At 39.9% G+C, this 22,115-nt stretch overlaps 1 protein-coding gene across 1 annotated transcript in view; it reads left to right on the top strand.

Moving 5' to 3' along the window:
• The window catches only part of LOC110985984 (protein jagged-1b-like), a 46,184-nt gene that overhangs the window by 15,663 nt on the left and 8,406 nt on the right, over nucleotides 1-22,115 (top strand). The window contains exons 4-20 of the mRNA XM_022247531.2: nucleotides 774-1,028; nucleotides 2,906-2,966; nucleotides 4,433-4,563; nucleotides 5,775-5,894; nucleotides 6,650-6,763; nucleotides 8,249-8,362; nucleotides 9,268-9,381; nucleotides 10,107-10,153; nucleotides 12,350-12,523; nucleotides 13,445-13,595; nucleotides 14,007-14,171; nucleotides 16,837-16,950; nucleotides 17,836-17,949; nucleotides 18,514-18,627; nucleotides 20,211-20,327; nucleotides 20,453-20,566; nucleotides 21,469-21,582. Coding sequence (XP_022103223.2) covers nucleotides 774-1,028; nucleotides 2,906-2,966; nucleotides 4,433-4,563; nucleotides 5,775-5,894; nucleotides 6,650-6,763; nucleotides 8,249-8,362; nucleotides 9,268-9,381; nucleotides 10,107-10,153; nucleotides 12,350-12,523; nucleotides 13,445-13,595; nucleotides 14,007-14,171; nucleotides 16,837-16,950; nucleotides 17,836-17,949; nucleotides 18,514-18,627; nucleotides 20,211-20,327; nucleotides 20,453-20,566; nucleotides 21,469-21,582 — 2,133 coding nt within the window. The remainder of the gene's footprint in view (nucleotides 1-773; nucleotides 1,029-2,905; nucleotides 2,967-4,432; nucleotides 4,564-5,774; nucleotides 5,895-6,649; nucleotides 6,764-8,248; nucleotides 8,363-9,267; nucleotides 9,382-10,106; nucleotides 10,154-12,349; nucleotides 12,524-13,444; nucleotides 13,596-14,006; nucleotides 14,172-16,836; nucleotides 16,951-17,835; nucleotides 17,950-18,513; nucleotides 18,628-20,210; nucleotides 20,328-20,452; nucleotides 20,567-21,468; nucleotides 21,583-22,115) is intronic.

Genomic DNA, 22,115 nt, shown 5'->3' with positions numbered 1-22,115 from the left:
TTGAAAGTTCCAACATTTTTTTTGGCCCATGGCATAGATCCAATGCCTCAAAAAATCTGATGCCTCGAAAGTCCGACATTTGATTTGACGCTCGTTATGAATGTATGAAGATGGCGCTGGGAACAAGACTGGTTCTCAGTGGAAGTATGGTGTACTATTTATGACACATACAAACATTTTTAACTTCTCAAAACTATTACAGTCAAAAAAATGCTTTTTATATTTAGTGAAGTATCATACATCATTCTTACACGTAGTGGTATTTTGGATTTAAAAAATACTGGACCAGTGTATGAACTGTGCAGGTAGTCCACTTGATTTAGTTTTTCTAACAGGGTCAGTACCGTGGGCACGAGTTGGGAACAAAGTTGAATCTCGCTCGCAGGTGACGCGTCGCGCGGGCCCGCACTCCTCCATGTTTCACAGTCAATCACACTGATGCCTCATTAAGTCCGACACCTCGTTGGTCTGACGTCGGATTTATGAGGCGTCAGACCTTTGAGGCGTCGGAACTTTGAGGCTGGAAAAAAAAAAAAAGTGCCCATAAATCTGACGCCTCATTATTCCAATGCCTCATAAGTCCCAAAATATTGACTTTTGAGGCATCAGACTTACAATACGCACCCAGAGAGAAGTGACCAAGCAGTTTAAGAGTACCACAGATGCAGTACTTCCATCCTAAAATAATTGCCCACCATCTCTCAGCGTTTTCTTCAGAATGCAGATGATATAACACTTCATTCCTTTTTTTTTCCCTCTCCTGTGGTTGCTAGGGTCCTCCTGCTTGATTGAACGAGCCTTCCATTCTGGAATCATTGCCCCAAGCCTTTCATGGACCACGCTACGACACAATGGTGCTAACGCGCGATTCTTGTACAGAATTCGGGTCCTGTGCGACCCCAATTATTATGATTCCACTTGCGTCAAGTTCTGCCGGTCCAGGGATGACACTTTCGGACATTACTCCTGTGATGCCAATGGAGATAAAGTGTGCCATGAAGGATGGACGGGAGAAAACTGCCAAACAGGTATGTTTGCTTACACTCTTGAATGGTAAACATTCCAATGACATTGGTAATGGGTAATTCCAGAAATTAGGGGTCCAAAAGTGCGACATTTTTGTGTCCCTGTGACACCTGACCTTTGTTATTTGACATGGAAATATCACTGGAGTTGATTTCAAACTATTAGTATTTGTTTGGCAGGTAATTTGCATTCATTCATCATTCTTGGAAATAGGAAAATGTGTTCTGAACTTGCAAAATCGTTTATCATGTGACAGGAGCCAGAAAAAAAAAATGGACCCCTATTTTCTGGAATGACCGTAATACTTTCTTTGTAGATATGACTCAGAATCCTGGGGAGGGGGACAAATGTTTGCCATTATTTTAACATTCAAAACTCAGTTCCACTTCCAGATACGAACCAGCAGACAGGTTTGAAATGGTGTGAAACCACAGTCTGTGTTCTTAATAAGTTTGGATTTGATCAGTTTTCAGCCATGTTGCGGTATGGAATGAATGGAAAAGTTATATGTATTATCCACTTAGTGACTGAAAAATGTATATTAATTTTTGATTGAAAATGGAAATTATTAATTTTTCACCTCATGTGTTGCTATCTCAAGTGTTTACATGTGTATACTCATATATGTAGCACATTTCCAAAACAGAATAATACTCGCTGATTTCACTTTAGTTCGAGCATACATCGTTTTCTCTTCATGTTGATTCGTCCAAAAAACCATGTTTTAGAGTGTACAAGGCATAGCAAAAATGTACAGTTACATGTCTCTGCCAAAAATTGTTAGTGTGTTGGCAGCATAATGGCCCTGAATGTTGTCTTTCTGTGTCAAAGGTACTATTTTTTCAGGAGAGTATGAACTGCCTCTTCTGTTTATGCAGAAAGTGAAACCTTAAATTGATTCTGATGATTTTTTTTGTCACTGTTTTACGTTTACATGTATTTATGCAGGATCTGTGATGGACCTGGCCTTACCAAATTGTCCTTGCCATTTTGCTCTTGGTCTTAAAATATTCAAAGGTCGATTTCATTGTGTACTTTCAAAAGATAAACAATTTATTGTTGGAAAATCTCAACACTTCAGAAAAATTGAAACTTTCAACTATGATAACTATGATAAGTATGGAACAGAATTTTAAAAGAAAAAAAGCAGGTTTCATAGAGAAAGAAAAAAGTGGAAAAAGGGGGGCCTCCTGTGAATCTGTTAAAGACAAGTACTTTATGCTACAAACATGTTGTATTATGTTCTCTAATTTGGTGCACTTCAACGTCCTTGATTTTTGTCAACATGTAACAGGATTTAATTACTTCACAGGATAAATTTAAATATGCATCTATCTAGCAAGTAGCAATACCTGTTTGCTACTTACTAGATACACTCAAACTTATTTTGTGAAATATTTGTTCTGTTACCATCAAATCGTGTGAAAAATTTAAGCATCTCCTGATGCAATCTCTTGTCATAAAGTGATGTTCAGAAAGCGAGCTTATAAATGGGAAGCGGCATTCCTGGTGCACACACTTAACTCGGGGTGAATTTATAAGGGGCTTTTTCAAGTAAAATTGTAAAATTGTATCAATGGAATTTTACTCCCAGTTTTTTTAAAGTGGGTGCCAAACTTGAGATATTTGTAAAGAGAGACGTTTGGTGAATCCCAAAAAAAAGAAGAAGAAAAAAAAAATTTTCCCTCATGCGAATTTGGTCCACATAAAACCACTGACTTCCTGAACAAAGAATATTGCCTTTTTTGTCATACCATGTTGGATGTGATTGGATCAGGTCGGATTTGAGTAGGGAGATATTCCTTGTATAATGCACATAGAGTTGGAATCGGTGAAAGAGTCAAGCTGAATAATACGTCCATGCTCCTTTTGCACACAGCGATTTGTAAGCAAGGATGTGACTCCATTCATGGATATTGCAATCAACCCGGAGAATGCTTGTAAGTTTACCCTCAATTCATGCAGTTCTTTTTAATTCCACCATCGTTTCATTCGATCACAGGTTTGGTTTTCACAGAACTCATTGATTGAAACTACATGTAGTCTTTGTCAACAACATGTGGGGCTCTGTGCTGTAGTTACACCCTTCAAATAAGTGTGATACTCAGTTGCCTGTGTGCATTCCGAGCCCTAAATACACCATGTACATGTATGTGTTGATTGAATTTAACTGCTTGCAGACTGCATCCTTTCCAGGCCCTGGTGTTGATCTGTGGATGTCCCCCCTGTTGTTACCCTGTTTACTTTAGAGAGATATTTAAATCAACACTTGTGTCCTCCATGGTATTTGTCCCAATGGACAACCATGGGACAATTGAGGATGATGTCACACACTGCACTGGAGCATGTGTGCCCAGCTGTGGTGTACGTGTTGGTAGAAACAGTCAAATAATTACATTCAGTTGAGTTCAACGTCCGCAGGAGTCATTTTGCACTTCGGGTACACTAACTGAAGCACTAATATCACTCTCTTGTTGAGCAAAGTTCACATCTTTGATCTATGTATTCACGTAGGTTCCATATGATCACCTAAGTTTATGCTTTGTAGCTGAAAGTTATGGTCATTGTCTTCAAATGAAATACTTCAAAATGAAGTAGCAGATTTGTTCCGGTTTAACGTTGGGGTTTACACAGGGAGATAATGATATGATTGTAAACAGCAAAGTGGTGATGTAGTACCTGCTGTGTGGCTGTGTCCAAATTACACATGGCTCAAAATTGGCTATGGCTGGATATCAAATGTTCATGAATAGCACAGGAAGCCACTAGCTAGCGGCTTCCATAGGTGCATGTGTTATTCTCAGACACAGCTAAGTGATTTGGACACTGCCATGTTTCTGCTGGTGATTGCCTCACCAAGATGTGACGCAAACTTGCATGAAATAAAGAGGCTGTTGAAATGGTGAGAGCTCTTGGCGCTGAGTCAAACTTGGGGGAGGGGCATTGACTCCAAGGTGAACTTATTTGTGGGGAGGTCTGAATGTTCTTGGACTGGCAGTGACATTACCGTGACAAAACTGACATTCAGACTCCTGATTTAATTCCCGTCATGTGAAAACAGACAGCAGCCACATGGCTTAAGAGCAAACGAAGCATTTTCAACCCACAGAAGGAACACTGTTTATAATAGTTCCAATGGTTTCCACAAATGCAAGGTATTATGAGAGTATCCTTAAATCATTCCCACCACGGGGAACTTTTATTTGAACTTTCTCTTTGTCTGGTGGGAAATATCTCGGACACGCAAAACCTCCCCTGAACATTTCAGGATTCCGTGCGGCATGAATATACACGCCACACGTGTCCCTCTGACAGGCTTGAGAGAGGTTCTCATCAGAGGGCCTAATCCCCCCAATAAGTTGAAACTTGTCATTTTAAATCCTCCCCTCGATTTATATCGGGACAGGTGTCAGTATGGCTGGCAAGGGGAGCTATGTGACCACTGCTCACCCTATCCAGGCTGTGTCCACGGCAGCTGTAGCTCCCCCTGGCAGTGTACCTGCCAACAGGAGTGGGGAGGAATGCTATGTGACGAAGGTATGTGTATATGTAACATGCTACTCCGGGATTGTATTCTTACAAATTGCAGAAGCTAATCCTTCAACTGAGCAAATGATTGCAAAGGGTAAACCGCCATGTCTGCAATACACTAGCATGATTTGAGAGGCTGTAAATGTGACACATATTTTCATGACCAAAGGTGGCAAGCGTTGTCTGCGATTTGGGGCCAGCTGATGAAAGTAGGACAAAAAGCCTGACAAAACATACCAGTAGGATCAATTTCATTCTGCTGTTACCAACTTTTATTAGGACAAGGTCACTTGAGAGCAAACTTTCAAAATATCATAAAAGGCACAAACCAGAGCACTACCACTGTAAAGCTTTGGGCCCATTGGGCCTTTTACCTAAAATCATATTTCTTTCAGCTATTTCGTCTGACCACTTCAGCTTTTGGTTCGACAGCACCAAAAGCAATCAGAAAAGCAGACATCTGACTGTAATTGTAATTTCACACTCTGTGGAGCAATCATGTGGATGGATTTTCGGCAAACAAAGTTCTCATAAATTGGTCTTATTCTGGAGTGTTGGCAGAGATTTGCTCTGCAGTATGGGATGATTTAGGGTTGCTGGTGGGGAGCCTAAGATTGTGATATGGTGCATACCCACTCTACTTTCTGAGTCGGTCAGTTGTTTGGGCTCTAACGTGGAATGAAAGTGCTGGAACCGTAACTGACCCATATTGCAATTAGCTGTCATTTCTTGGTGTTCCTACATGAAAACAAAGCCAAAATGTATTACACACACACCTTTATAAACTTATCCCCCATCCCATACCAGCGTTTTAATGTATAGATCCTGTGTGAAACTTGGAAAGACTTTTATTTTCCTTTTGGCTGATTCCAACCTGAATTGCCACATTTCTAGCAGTAACTAACTACTTGATTATAGACTTGATGGAACAATCTAAATTGTTCAATCATCCTTGTCCTCCTTGACTTGACGAATCTGGATTAACAAATCTGTTAAGTACCCTCTACTGTCCCATCTTCCCAACTGATGCTTTGCAATTCCTCTCTGAATAATCTTGAGAAATGAATAAAACTGAAAATTATCATCAAGGCCCAATTTTGCAGAGCCACTTGTCATTATGCAAGAATGTGATTCTGTTAAAAAGCTTGTTTCTGGTGCAGTGTAGTTCTGTTTTAACCATTATTGAAGTCAATTTTGCTTGTCCTTCCTGTGTGAAGATTTTAATTACTGTGGCAGACACAAACCTTGCCTGAATGATGGAGTGTGTACCAACAGCGGCCCCAATGAATTCACCTGTCAGTGCCAGCCTGGGTTTCACGGAGAAACATGTGAGGAAGGTGAGACACAAGCAAAGGGAATCCATGAGACATGTAGGATCCGGAATGGAATCCTGGATGGGATACGGATTGGGATACAGAATAAGGTCTGGAATGGAACTAGAATGTCCAAATTGGTATCTGGATCCGGAATAGGATCCGGAATTGGGCCTGGAATGGGATGCAGAGTGGGATCTGCAGTGCATTATCAAGGAATCTTAAGGAAGGAAATGTACACAACAAAGGAAACCTCCAAACCCAGGAAAGTTAGTCCTCATGGGAAGAAAATTCGAAGTGGAAGTTAATATTGTACTTTTACTTGGTCCAATGAGAGCAGATAAAAATGCAAGATTCATTTTCATGAAGTATATCAGTCGGGAATGACCACATAGAAACCGAAAAAAAGTTTAGTTGCAAAGAATGGAAACTTGTTCTAGGAGAATGAAAAGTAATCGCAATATTAGAACAAAGCTACAATAAAAACATGAATTTGGAGATTCACTACAGGATGTACATGTATCTTCAAACAAGCATATTATCCCTTTTTTGAAGCTCATGTTTCATATTCAGTGCTATCTTGAATGCAGTTCCCAGAACTGCCATGTTTACAGTATGGTGAACTGTTCAAATTTAACAAATCTAAAAAGCCGATAATCCATGACTAGGTCCCGACTGGTCTTGAGAAAAAAAATAAAATGTAGTGAACAGTGCGGTTAAGGTGCGAGTCTGAATGCGTCATTGGGGGCAATGATGGTTTATTGTACATTGATTACCAGCGGAGCATCCTTGTGAGAATCGGCCATGTGGTAATGGTGGGACGTGCCTGGAGATTGGAGAGGGCTTCCATTGTATATGCACCCGAGGCTGGAAAGGAGATACCTGCCAACAGAGTAAGTGCAGGCTTCATTTGTTTGGGCCATCAATACGTTTTTCCCCTCTTGTCATTTTGCTGTAGATTTTGACACTTTTTTAAAGTTGCAGACCTGTAATCAGTTGGAATTGGTGAAAGATTTTTGAAATTTGTTGAAATATTAAGAGTGTCTAATAACTAGCATGGAGGTTTTTTGTTGGATCAGCTGATTTTATTTGATCAATTTTTACCCTACATTTACATGTATACCAAAAAAGTAGGGAAACCCCCCCCAATTCTGGACAAAAAATCATTTTCTTTGACTGAAGAACAAGATTTGCATTCACTTTGTGAAATTTCATGGCTGTGTTTAATTTGAATTTTGAACTCTTTTAAGTTATCAATTTTACCAACAAATTGACTCACTGGCCTTTCCCAGGCTTTCCTAGTCGGATTCTGCCCTGTGTGACAGCATTGCATGTGAATATGTGCCATTGGCCATTGATGATGAATGTGTTTGTTTCATTCTACTGATCCATGACCAATTGCTTGGTTTTGACTCAAGTCTGAAGAGGGAGGGAGACTGATGTGTTTCACAGCATTTGCCAAATACTCTGCAATAGCAAGGACAGACAAAGAAGTCAGTATGAAAAGTGCCTCCACTCGCCCCTTACCAAGTTCATTGTTGCGATGGTTTACTTTTTAACCCCAGTCATTATTATTGCTTTTTTACTGGCTTATTTCAATCTCGTCTTGCAGCCGACTAAATTGCACGGTGGATTACAATTAAAACTTACATTAACAATTAAAGGCGCGTGCATTAAAGTAAATGAAGTTAAGAAAACTTTAATTGTACTTTACAAGAAGAACCCCCCAAAAAACTGACATTAACAATGTCACACCCACCAATTTATGTCAACAAAGATGATAATGATATTTGTTGAGTTACTTTGTTAATCATCAATATGGCAAGGTCTGAGGGACACATTGTGACTCCTTTTGCTGTCAAATTGCGCAGTGGATTAAAATAAACACTTAACCTTAACAATTAAAACACACACATTAATTATATAAACTTAAGAATAAAAATTATACTACACAGGAAGAAACATACAGCTAAAAAACGTACATCGAGAAATTTACATCCACTGATTTAGACCAGCAGTTGCTTTGAAACTCTACTAGATATGGTACTGGACTAGAATCTGTTTTGCAAGATCTGAGGGACATTCTGTAGCTCCTTTTTGATGCTGGGAACGAACCAGTGACTAAAATTACCAGGTTTTGAGAGTAAACTCTTGACACAAACTTTGTCTATCATGAGGGGATTGGAGTCGCCATGAAACTAGGGTTTCATCATAACTGGTGTATTTGTTACCAATCACAGTTTTCCCAATGTGATTTTACCACCTAATGCCAACCAATCTTTCAATTCAATACAGAAGATCATAGAAAGAATTTATTGGACTATTTATTTTGTGTAAGAATTTGTTAGATCGGGTCGGATCTTGGTTTTTTGGGGTAGATATTGATGACTGCATTTCCCAGCCCTGTCAGAATGGAGGGGAATGCATCGATGGAGTCAACAGCTTCAGTTGTTTGTGTACACCTCAGTGGGAAGGACCCGTCTGCCAATTTGGTACGTAAGGTACATTTGCACTTAATCAAAATGGTCCTCTTGTAAGCCAACTATTTTTGTCTTTTTGTTTTTCTTTTCAGTGTTAATGTTGAAGTAGAAGTTCCTTAATTTTTCTAATGTGGTAATTCTCTATCAGGAAGTAACTCCAAAGAAATACATGCTTTGTGCTTTTTCTTTTTCTAAAAGTGAAAATACGGAAAGATGACCTGGTTATTCTGTTGTTGAAAACTCAGTTCAGTTTGATGGTGGTAATATTTTTGTTTGACTTCAACTTCTCTTGTCATCTGGAAATGTGATCAGAATTGCAATGTGTCTTTCAGGTGTATATAAACAATTGAACAAAGTTAGATATAAAGTAGAAACAAATACTGAGAAGCTTTGTGTTAAGAATGAATTTGGTTTTGTCAGATATTTAATTGGACATGTTTTCATGTTGAAACTTTGTTAGAAGAAAGATTGGCCATAAAGTTGAATTTATTTTGTTATTTAGCTTATATTCAGCACATTTTCAATTTCATTTTTTATTTGGTAAATTTTGCAAAGCGGTAATGCGCACAAAGTTGTAATTCAAATTTTTAGCCATTATCATACAAATCCGTATCCGTTAAATTAAAGTGGTGAACTGGACAGTGTACTGAAAATAGTCACAGTGGTTGTCACGGTATTCTGTGACAAACAACAAAAAGATGAAACAGATAACATCAAAGGGCATTTGGACAGTATACTCCGTCCTTCGTCAGGCATCATGCAACAGACAGAGCGCACTGTCGAAACCCCCCACTCGCTCCTAAGAGATTTGACAAGGTGCTCGCCGCACACCTCCTTCTCTTTGCTACTACCTCCCTCTATTCAAACCATCAAAATCACACTTGGCTAAACTATGTTTTGGTCCACCCCCCACTCAGATGCCAACGAGTGCATGGGCAGGCCTTGTATGCATGCTTTCGCCTGCAGGAACCGGGTAGGAGACTACCTGTGTGACTGCCAGCCTGGTTGGACTGGAAAGAACTGCGACGTCAGTAAGTAAGCTTGAGAACTTGTCGGGCAGTATCGTATACGCCAAACACTGGGTTTCTTTTAGGGCGGCTGATGAGTCTATGGAACACGTATTGACAGTCAATTTAGTAATGGTGTTACTTTTTAATACTTTGCTGAAACAGTTTGAGAAGCTCAGATACATGTATGATTAGATCCTGTGTAATAGTCTGAAATGCATTAAGTCATGTGATTTGTTTCCATTTGAAATGGAAAGAGTATTGTAAGCTTTTCATGTAAATGTATCATTCAGTTTGCCATGCTCACATGCATGGGTATAGTCCTTATATGGGAGAAAAAATTGACAGTCTCAACTGTACTGATACCCATTATGCAAAGATCTTCCTAACTTGCCCATAACCGAGGAGCAGGTCTTGGAACTTAAGAATGATTTTTGTCGATATGGATCGCAAATATGGTTGTTAACAGAGAAAGATGGATCATTAAACTTACCCTTGCAAGAATCAGGGCTGAAGATGGTGTAGACACTCTGCTCAAAATGTAAGCAGTTAGTGTTACTACGGTAGTTGGATCCATCTCATGAATTCTTATTATGAATTTGTTACAAGCAATGCGCTGTTGACCTATTTCCATGATGCCTGCAACTTTCATACCACGATAAACGTAATCACCACACGTGCTGTTGCATGTAATGCTAATTCAGTACTTTTCCCTATAACTGTACAAATTGGTTTGTGTTGATTTTCAGATGTAAATGATTGTGTGGGTCATTGTATCAATGGTGGAACGTGTCTGGTAAGCTTCTTATATTTAATTTGCTGAAGAATAAATGTAGAAATTAATAGTTCATTATTAAGAAATGACAGTGATAATCTGAATTCTGTTTGAGAGTCTATACTCTATTACCAAATTAAATGCCATACCAAAAGGATGTAAGCTTGGGTTAGATAAATTAGATTATCTGTGTATCAACAGGTTTCTTTTTTCAATTTGCTTAAAGCAATTTTTGAACATTGGGTAAAAGCATATAGAAAATTCGGAAGCAAAGAGAAAGTTCAGTATACTCAATTGTTCAGTATAGTGATGTTCGGTGTATCGGCATTGCACTTTCTTTAGAACATTTGGACTTTCTTTAGTCCGTGGTTAAGCAATACGAATTGACTGACCTGTATTTCTGAGTGCCATGTTTTCATTTCGGATACCAAATGTGAATATTTTATTAAATGGAAGATTATTATTTAGGACTTGATGTTAATGACTCAAGAGGTAAGGAAAACCTTTGTCACGAAGGAACAACGGCCAAAACATATTGTTAATGGGTACATGTATAACTTACATGCGTGTGTTGGGGCCTTGTAGAAAAAAACAGTTTCTGAGTACCCGGTGCGTGCAATGCAGGCGCCTCATATGCAGATAATTTCAGTTCATGTTGTTGCTACAAAGGCAAGGATTTTACTGAGAAAAAAAAACATCAAAACAGAAAATACATATACGTTCCAAGTAGACACTAGAGAGATCAGCTTTTTGTAAACTTAACTTACATGTCTTTGTTAAATATTTTGCTCCTTTCAATTGTTTGCAATAATGCTTTCCTGAGCTAACATTTTGTACCTTGCCCACTTTGGATATGTAACATTGTGGCTTGTGCTCCAGGGCTGTACAATAGTTCCTGGACCATCTATTGTAGCAATGGGAACCAGTGTAACTGCACTGCGTTTCACATGCAATTTTTAAGCGATGGCTCAAGAAAACTTTATTTCACTTCCAGTGAGAACTACCTTGAAGGTAAAGAACATTCTGAACAACTAGCAAGAACTTCAGCATTTATCATTTTCAGTTTCTTTTGCGCTAAAGTTGGAAGTGTTGGTCAAAAATCCTCATGCAGACGCATTTGTGAGGCGGGTCACCACACGTTTGAACAGGCTGGAACTGTGAATGGCTGCATTGGTGACTGAAAATCGCTATACTGAATGACCGCTATCCTCAAATTTTTTTGAAGTTGACTCTGTTGTTTATTATAGCGGTTTTGTGGTGTGCATTTTGGGGGAAATCTGAAAATGGAATGCCATTGGAGTCATTTAGGATTTTATTTGTTTTATAATGGGCATTAATTGTTTACTCCTCAAGGTTTTTAAGTCTTTCCTACATTTGTTTCCTTTGTAACCAATTTGTGGGAAGAAGAAACATCAAAGTCTGATCTTGTCCATCAATTAACATCCCAACCACAATTGTCTTTGACATGTGTCCAAGGTCATACTCCTACAAACAGATTTTTGTAGTCACAATACTGGGCAGAGCAGTCAGCTGTACCTATGATCGTCTCTACCCTAGTTTTTGTTTTTTCTTAAGATCGATGCACATTGTGCAGACCTGAATGCGCGGTTTGTCACTCGTTCCTCGTGTTTATCCGTTATTTAATCTGTGCACCATAAATTGGCATCTTTTTCTTAATCTTCACACACAGTGTCCTCAATGTCCTCGGCAATGAATCGACATAGTGCACTTTTTATTGTGTCAATTCCCTACCAGCACCTCTTCCGTTCTTTTCCTCTATTTGCCCTTGAGATGAATAAACTGCAAAACAGAATGCACATTTCATTTGCTGTTGTCATTCAGAACAGGAGGATTGCAAATGAATATCTGCAAACTCATGCTTTCTATTTGCAGCCTGTACATGTTGTAATTTCGTCGGATAGATTGAAAAATTTTGCATTCAGAGTTGTGCAGGTAATACACTGTAATTTATTTTCCTTGAAGAAAAAACTTATAAAACTCCTATCTGTATTTTCTTTAAGGTTAGAAGTACATAGTTTTTTTTCTTTGAACTATGTAGACAGGTCTCGACTTCTGTTACTCTGATTGCATTCATGGGCTTGACTGAAAATAAACTTGCGTGTAGTCCTCTGTGTTGAGAGTTTATGCTGCTAGATCAGATTTTGCCGTGCGAACCTGTGCATGCATGTTAGGTTTCGTTGTTGTTGTTGTTGGCAGGACTTGGTAAACTCCTTCTCGTGTGTGTGTCTTCCTGGATTCTCCAGTATTGAATGTGAGATCAACATTGATGAGTGTGCTAGCAGCCCCTGCAAGCATGGGGGGCAGTGCATTGACAAGGTTGCTGGTTACCAATGCAAATGTGCACCTGGATTCTCGGGGACCGATTGTCAGGTGGGTTTGATTACTGAATCCGGAACTAGGAAGTGAAGGCTTCGGGCTTTAAATGAATTTGAAGCACGTAAGTTGAAGGTCAAGTTCATGAATTGAAGACAAGTGCTTAAATTGATGCCAAGTGCTTGATTTAAGGCTCAAGTGCATAAATTTAAGGCCAATTATTTTTTTTTTGAATGTCAAAAATAACTTGAATGTTAGGTTCCTTGCCAAGGCCAGAAAGATGAATTGAAGGCAGAGCACTTGATTGAAGTGGACACACTAATTCTTACTTGTGTGTCATCCAGTCAGAGATGCATATAAGTCATCAATATTATGGGATAACCAGGGCCAAGGACCTGAATGAAGCACCCAGTCACCGCATTTGGTATAGATCTGTCTCTCAACATTCCCATTTTCTATGAAATTTGTATGACACTAAAAACCACTCACTTGAAGTAAGTCAGGGAGATCTTTGCCAGAACCAGCAGCTATATTTTGACGGTTGATATTAATTTTAAAGTATATGTACATTAGCAAGTAGAGGAAAGACAGTGTATGGGGTCTGGTCTTTTCATGTCACAGTTGTGTTTTTCCTACAAGTGGCCGATAAAAGAGTAAAAAATAGTTCACAAAGCCTTAAAAATCACACACAGCTATCAGAACACCAGCACCAGATAATGATACATGTACCAACGAATACTAAATGAAAATACAACCCCTTTAAAAGTCATGGGACATGTACAATTTGAAGGAATTTGAGGTAAAATCAAAAACCAACCAAAGGGTGATTTTTCTGCAAACTTTGGCTGCCCATAAAGGCAAAATAAGAGTGGTCTACAGGGGTGCTAGCTTATTGGACAAAACAAATCCGTTCAGTATTCTTATAGCTTTTCTTCTCTTGTCATTTTCTGTCACTACACAATGTTCATCATTTTTCAGATTGATGTTGACCTTTGCGACCCCAATCCCTGTCACCATGACTCCCAGTGCTTCAATCTCCTGGGTGACTACTACTGTGCCTGCCCCGATGGATACCAGGGAAAGAACTGTTCCCAGCCCAAGCAGCTGTGTCATGGACCACATTGCCAAGGTATCAGGGTGGACATTGTGTGCTTAAATTGTGTAAAGTTAGTTTTACCAGCGTTGGAGTCACAAATATTTTTGTGCATTGCGGGGCTGGTTAAAGTGTCATGCATGGACTGTGGTCTTCAACATTAATGCAGTTTCATTTCTAGAGAAACTTGCAGTCTCATTGTAAACTGTCAACTTTTGATTGTCAACCTTGGAATGCTTCCTAATTGGTGTCTTCTGCCATGAACTGTAACATTAAAATGAAAATTCAGATGAAACTTTTTTGTCGGTAGCTTCCAACTTTATCCCAACCCCCCTTATTTCCGATCTCTCCATTCTAATCTTTCTGCGCCTGTCTACCATTTGGCACATTGCTTACGATTTTGACATCAGTGGTCTTCTTTTTCCAACAACTTTCTTTTGTCATCAGTGGTGGATAGCTGCACGGTAGTGTTGCCAGCCAGCGACAGTGAAGGAGGCATCTCTGTAGTTCCCTCCAGGATCTGTGGTCCTCATGGCACCTGCCTCAGTCAAGGAGCTGACCGCTTCTCCTGCATCTGTGACCCTGGCTACACAGGCATCTACTGTCACGAAAGTAAGCACTCCTTCCTGTGTTTTTCATGCTGTAAATTCAACGGCAGCACAAAACGAACGGCTCATGACACTATTGGTTGCACAAATGGCAGGCCCCACAAATGTTACAAAGATTGGGTGAAAAACTGCCAAGGAACTTTAAAGTTTATGTTCACATTAAGATACACTTTGCCAGTGTTAATTTCCTCTCTCGGTTTATAGAAAATGGCACTTTGCCTGCAGCCTTCTTAATGCTGTGGACATCACGTTTGTCTTTTGTCCAGTCTGGCCAAGCATGTCCACTTTGTATGGCCAGATGAGGTAAATAGTTGGAAATACCTGAGGGTTGACTGTAATTCTCAGACTGCGTCTCAGATGCTGTGATAGTGGGTTGCAATGAGTGACATTTAGGAACATATATACTTTCTCCAAAATACTAAGCACTGTCAGCACATCTTGGCATTTTTTCGCTATTATTTTGGTTGAAATCACGTGCAATTTACAGAAGTGTAGTGTATGAAATTTGTCGATACTTAGTCATTATCTTTCCAAGCAAGGCTTGTTCTCTTTTATACCCAAGATGTTGTAATTTGATATTCAGGGGATGTCTGAACTGGGTGAATAACTTGCTTCTTTTATTTCACACTCGGTGCTGTTCCATATTCATGGCCGCTTTTTTATCTCAAGTGGACATTATATTGACAGAATGTCATAATGAAAAAGTCATCCAGTGTATCCACTCGAGTGTGAATCCCCTGTCGTCGCCAGTACTCGTGTCAAACAAGCTTACGGAGAAACAAAAAGAATTGCCCATCAAACAAAGCCAACATCTGGGCACAGAGAAACGGCAATATGGTCAGCTGAGCCAACAGCTGGTAATATCTTGGGGCAGTCAGCCACGTCCATTGATGCTAATTACACCGACTGCATTGTGTGGCTCCCTTAAGAACCGATCAATGTGTTAGTCTGGTAATTAATTGACAGTGTACATTAAATTGGTTGAGGCTGCCCAACTGTTAAGTCCCTACTAACAGGATTTTTTTTTTTTTTTTTTACAATTGACCTGATGGCTTGATGAACATGTAGTGTAGCATCCGTAGACAATATGCTTCGGGTATGAAATTCAAACAGTGAGTGTCCAAGAAATGATATAAAAAGGTACTGTAGGTTTTGCTAATTACCGGCGGCCATGGCTAACCTTGAGATCTATACAGACGAACTCAAGGAGATAACTACGAACATGGCCTATGTGACAAAGATTTTGTTCAGCATTTGTTCAGTTATAACTTGAGCACTGTTTTACATGGAAGTTTGAAAACGTTGTTGTTTTTTCAGTAGTCATTTGGTTGAATCTGGCCATTCCATAGTATCTTTCACTTTGATTCAACATCTGCTACTACTGATGGTTGTTTCCTGCATAGAGCCTGCCGTAGTGAATTTTACCATACCAGACATATGACATCCAAAATCTTCATACTCAGTGTATTAATGCATATTAGTTCATCACCATACAGAATGTTATTCTGGATCTCAAAATCCCTTGTAGTACTGTTCTTCTGTGGTGTTTTGTTTAGAGAAGCACAGTTCTTTGGTCAAAACGTTAAAAATGTTTTGAATGTATGAAATCTAACAGCTGCAACTTTTTGTTTTGGCTAGCAGATGCATTATATTAGTAGCCAGCTTAGTTTGAGAATTACTGCATAAGTGTAAATTGTTTTTTATTATTATTGATTTGATTTCAGCTAATTATGTCAAAACACTCTAATAAATTGTTTAAAGAAATTTTTGTTTGTGGAGTGCACAGAAAAATACATTGGGAAAAGCTTGCGAGTGGTTGATTAATCCATACAGTTTCACAACTCGGCTTGGGTAATGCCATGAATAAAAGAGGAAGAGAAAATGCATTCCAATCAATGGACAGACTCAAGTGCAGACTGGAGTCATGCGAGGGCATACAGAGTTCAAAACGTGCGCTCGATTAAGAGGAGGGGGGGGGAAGGTTGGACAAGTGCTAGAACCCCTGTAATTAATGAATGCCTGGTGCATGCACTGGCTGGACCAGTTAACTGTATTTGTGTCTGGGCTTGAATATCACTATGGGAAGCTACACAGGTGGCTGTATTGTTTTGGGCTAAGGAATGGGACGTAACGTGTCGCTGAGAGTTGGTGGTTTGTTTTTTTTGTCTGATGAGGAGAAATAATTTGTATGACAAACATTTGGTTTTGAATATCATATGTCATCTAGTGACGTTATCCGTTATCATTGCAGAATCAAATAAGGGGTCAGCTTTTATTGATGTGTTTGTATTTTTACCTATTAAGGAAGAGTTCATTATCTCTGGTGGTGATGTCATTTTTAAAAGGTTAAACACATGTCAGAGTTATCTAAGGACTCGTGCACATCCAATATAGTGCCTAGATAAAGGCTGTGTCTGAAGAGACATTGTGTTTAGGGGGCTGCGGCTGCGGCTATTCTGTGTACTATGCAGATTGTACAAGCAAAAGCCCTTGCCACAAAATACTCAATTTGACTGCAGCCTCTGAGTGTAACATTAGTGAAATGCATGCATGTCAGCCTTAAGAATTGTAAATTTGCAGACAGCAAGTGCATACGAGCAAAAAGTAAAAACCCTGAGCTCGTCTCATCATCAGAACTCTCTAATGAACATGATTGACATTCCTTGTAGATATCAACGACTGCGAGAGTGATCCCTGTCAGAATGACGGGGTGTGCGTGGATGGCCTAGACTTATTCAGCTGTATCTGCCCAGACGGGTGGGAAGGAACACTTTGCCAACACAGTGAGTAGACACACTCCTATCCCCAATTCTGTGTGTCCTCAAAACCTCCCTAATGTTAACTCTTCTGATAACAAATGCAGGTGTTTTACACCCTCCAAAAAGGGCTTACTCTGCTGCTTGTGACCTCTTTTGCTTCGGAAATCAAGGGTTCCATGTAGTTCATTTCTGTGGGCCTAACTGCTACAGTGTGAACTCTCTCCATCTCATGAGGCCACAGTGCATTTCATCTGTGGTTCTGGTCATAAACTAGGCCCAGATTTCTTCCTTTGTCTAATAAATTTCTGGCAGCTTAGTTTCTACCGAAGCTGCCGACACATCACTCAGTGAGTGCCCACTAAGTCTGGTCCTTTGACTCGTGACTCTACGTTGATTGGTGTTATGGGTTTGACACTTCATACATTTGTTTCCTCAGTGCTGAAAATCCCTTGCTGAAATTGCAGTCCAAAGGTCCCAAGCGAATTAGATGCCTTAATTCTGTGAGAAATGGACATTTCTATTCCCAAAGGACACATTAAGGTGTTGTGTCTTTCAGTGGAAACATCCAGATTTTGTGTGCATATGTGTGTGTGGGGAGGCTGGAGGGGCTGAACTGCCTTATGCAGTGGGTTAAACTCTGTCATCCGAAGGTCAGGTAGAATTTGGGGGCTATTGACCTAAACAGCAAGTTAGTCTGTCCCATCAAAACATGGCTCTTCTGCGGTCTGAATTGTCTGAGAAAATGCGACACAAATTTTAAACTTGCTGTAATTAAAGATATTGACAATCTTTCTCCCGATGATCTTATAAATAGACCAGTTTCTATCTCAGCAGCAAAATTGGCAAAAGAATTAAAGAGCTTGTACCTGAAGAATCATGCTGACCTGTTTCTCGTCGGTCCAATTCTAGATGTAGATGACTGTGCACTGTCACCGTGCAGAAACAATGGCACATGTATTGACATGCATGCTGATTTCGCATGTCAGTGTCCCCAAGGATGGAAGGGCAAGACATGCAACTCACGTAAGTAGCCGCTTGTATATCTGGACTCACAACAGCCCCGGGTCTTAACTTTGTTCTGTGACTCAGTGTTGCAGTCACGTACATCTCCATGAGTAAGGCCATGAGTATGATTTCTGCTTCACTCATGCATTTACCATGAGTAAGAGCTAATACATGAATTGTTATGCAAGCCTGAGTACATTTTCGTAAGTGTGTATAAAATTGCTTGAGTATGAGTACAGGTAATCTCAAGTTCATTGAGGACTCCAGTTCTATTTTTCATATCTAGTCTTTCAAAGGACTCAGAGGTTATTTTTGTACCTGTACTTGAATGGAGTACATTGAGAGGACTTTGGAGTCATTCAAATTTCATCTTTGGACTGGGAGAACATAGAAAAATATCCACCTTTTCCGTAAATAACACTTCTGTGAATGTAAGAAACAAAACCACCAGGAATAGGGAAAAGTATGGTAGATGCACACAGGTAACATCTCTGTCACCACTCCAATATGTTGAACATGTTGGAGTGGGTGACGTAGTCTTTGGAACTTTGAATGCATGGAAATACCTTGTCCTTGTTTCAGGAGACAACCAATGTGATGTCAACACATGCCTCAATGGGGGTACATGCTATGACTTGGAGCACTCGTTCACCTGCATCTGCCCAAGCGGCTGGGAGGGAAACTCATGCCAGCTCTGTAAGTCAAGTGCTAAGATTTCATGGTGAAAAGTGGCTAGACCAAGGTCGTCACTTTCAGACAATGGGTCAAAGGCAATAATTCTCCTCCCTATAGGGCCATCAAGGTTTTTTTTTTAAATTTTGAAGCATATAAGGCCAGAATTCTGTAACCTTTAAATTTCAATGTACACATAAGCCGGGTTGAGGGTACAGGTGTGAAGTTTACTCAATCTAACAAGTGGACTACCCTTGGTAGTCTCAAATTCTGTTTGGTTGATTGTTTCTGCTCTCTAAGTCATAAGCTAGAAAGAAATAAAGCAATAAAAAATAAAGCCACTCTGCACATTACAACAGAAATGCCTTTATCAGCAGTTTTTTTTTCGTGATATTCGGTCGAACAAGAGTTTTGTAGAATTTCTGTTTTTATCGGCATTTTCCCACAGAGCTTATATTGAGCCCCAGCCAATGATGCAGCTAATCCAACATTTTGACGCCAAACATTTCCCCAGGAGAAGAAAAAATTTTTTAACCATAGTGACCTTCAGTGAGGGGGGGGTACACAGCCTCCCCTTATTGCCCTTTGTGGGAAAGTGTGAGGCTTAAATACCAAGAGTTAACAGTTAAAAACCACTCACTGGGGGATAATCTGGGCTGTGCCAGCCAGATCAATAGTCAGTTGAATGGGATTAGCCCTTAAGTTGCAATTAAAGATAAACAGCTTAGGGAATAGGGTCTTAATGGTACTTATAGGCCCATCTTTGTCCCTTTTGGAGAAGATCAGAGTGTTTGCCCTAAGTAATTGATCTGTGAGTAGGAAAAGCTGGATCAATGGTTTGACCATATCCATTTGAAGATTTCTTTCTGTGTCCAGAGAACAGCATTTAAATTGCTCTTACCGAGTCCATGATAAAGACACATTTTGTCCGATTTGTGGGGACTTATTTACATTATTTTTGGTTGTTGCATGTCTTTCTTTTATTTTGCATATTTATACATTACAATGACAAGTATTGTTTTGTGAATCAATTTTTGGCAGAGTGACATCAAACTCGTTAGATACAATATTGAGGTATTAGCGGTGCTATATAATGCTACCTACTCTGACAATCATGTAGAGGTGATGGTTTAAGTTGAATCTTTGAGTAAAGTTTATTTAGAAACAGGTTGGGTTTTAAACTAAATTTTTGATGATGAAGCAAATATCATGTGCAAAAGGCCAAAACATTTTGCAGACCTGGGTTTTGAAAAAGGCAGTTTTCTTGTGCTTGAAAACTGAAACTTTCAGTAAAAAAATTGTGTTCAAAAGTAATAAATTTTGAGAAGGAAGAAAAACATCTCCCAAGAAACAGCTAGGTCATCACGTTACTCCCTTAAGACAAAAATAAACAGAGGAATAAAAGTTAAAGCGTTGTGCAAAACATAAAATCATTTATTACAGATGAAGGGATCATGGATGTCTGTGGTGGGACTTAAAACCAGAAAGAATATTTTTCCTCCCAACACCCCTCCCTATAAAGTTTGTGCTGTGTGGGTCACGTTAAAACACCTGTAGACTTCACCACGAAGATAACATCTACTATTTTCATTTCCCTGTTTCTACAGCAACCAGTAACAGGTGCGCAGCTAACAGGTGCCATAATGGAGCAACGTGTATTCCCAACGGTGACTCCTTCATCTGTGTCTGCCGAGAGGGATTTGAAGGACAACTCTGTGAAAAGAGTGAGTGAAAACTCGGAGGAGTTCAGGACTGCTGTTTTATTTTACTGTACATTTGACTGGTAGCAGGGCTAGGATGAGGAATTTTAAAACCAAAATTGGTGATTTCTTTCTTTGTTTCCTTCAAGACACCGATGACTGTAGCCGGAATCCCTGCTTCAATGGAGGACGTTGTGTTGATGGTATCAACTGGTTCCTCTGCCAATGTGCAGACGGTTTCACCGGACCTGACTGCCGCATAAGTAAGTAATTTGGGGTTGTGGTCTCAGCTTCTGCCCTCCAAAGTGAACCTGTCCTTTTATCCACTTTGAAATTTTTAGCCCAATTTAGTTCTTTTTTTTTCCCTCGAAAAATTGTTTCCAAGCAAAAACAAGTAATTAAAGATGCATATTCTAGCAGCCAAGGCTTATTTTCAAGGCTGTACTGAAGCCGTCAAGTATAAAATCAACACAGACATGGTTTTCAGCCAGATTTTCCTCTGACAAGTACCAGTTGCAGCAGGCCATGAGCCAAAGTCGGCTGAGCAGTTTGGTATGCTAAGTGACATTTCCTGATGAGTAGTGCCACTAGGTTTTGGCCCTGTCAATTACAAGCTGTCTTCAGCCTCAAATCCCCTCAGCTCTTCCACCTGATTCGTCCCTTCATGTTTCTTTGAACTGCATCGCCTTCTCTTGAGGTAAGGCCATGTGTGAATGACGCTGTTTCATCCCACAGTAACGCCCCATCTATGGGATGTGGCCATCACGCAGTGGCTTCCGTTGGCATGCACGTCATTCCAGCTGTGGCTGAGTAATGTGCATACAACATTGGTTGAAATGTGGAGGAATTAGGACTATTAAATGGGGTGGGATGTGAACCTTTGACCTCTGGAACAGTGCACCAGTGCTCTCCTGTCTGAGCTAATCCTTTTTTTTTCAATATGACCTAGTTCACCTGTTTGCCCTTCAAAATCTTTCATTCTTTCTCTTTCCCCGCGTGAGCCTGTAATGTCTATGTGTTACCTGCATTCCAACTTCATGCCTTCCAAGGTTTTGACAGTGCCCATTACCACCCAGACAGCATCATCTACACAGGCTCGAAGAAAGAGAACTGAAAGTTTTTACTGTGCTTTATTGGATGAATTTTTTTATTGTCTCCTTTCCAGACCTTAATGAGTGCGCCTCCAACCCTTGCGCCTACGGTAGCACCTGCATAGATGGCATAGGATCCTTCACCTGCACATGCCCACCAGGCCGTAGCGGTGCTACCTGTTCAGAAGGTGAGGAAACTGTTTGGTCTGGGGTGTCAAACTTCCGATCTTTTTCCTTCACAACAGGGCCACGTCCCTTGCTAGATAAGTTGTGGCATAACTAGAGGACTGGGAAACTACAAGTTTAAATGTTCAAAGGAATTGCAACAAAAGCATTCCTTTGTCACTGTTCACCCTGTTACTTGTGTCTGGTCTTGTGATGGTCTCGACTTCAACACTGTTAATGATTTGAAATGATGATGTTAAAAGGGCTTAAGAATCTTGTTTTAGGCTTCGTCACTATGTTCCATTCACTATTCAAGAACATTTCTATGGTGTCCAGTTTCCAAAAGTTTGGTGTGTCTGCATATCAACCAAAACCACCTTAATACAGGCAATTCACAATACAGCATGCTACCAAGAGTTTGTCACAGAGAGGCATTGATTGGGGTATTCCTTACCTTTCAAAAAACCACCCCCTACACCGATACTCAAAAAACCCACTTTCAAATCTTTGTCCCAGACAAACAAGTTCCTTGCGCACGGCATGGCTGGCAAATTGA

Source organism: Acanthaster planci, linkage group LG01, assembly GCF_054643075.1.
Source record: "Acanthaster planci isolate LZ-2023a linkage group LG01, COTS_SCS, whole genome shotgun sequence".
NCBI lineage: Eukaryota > Metazoa > Echinodermata > Asteroidea > Valvatida > Acanthasteridae > Acanthaster > Acanthaster planci.
The sequence above is the reverse complement of the archived record's forward strand: the minus strand, read 5'-3'. Positions and strand labels throughout refer to the sequence as shown.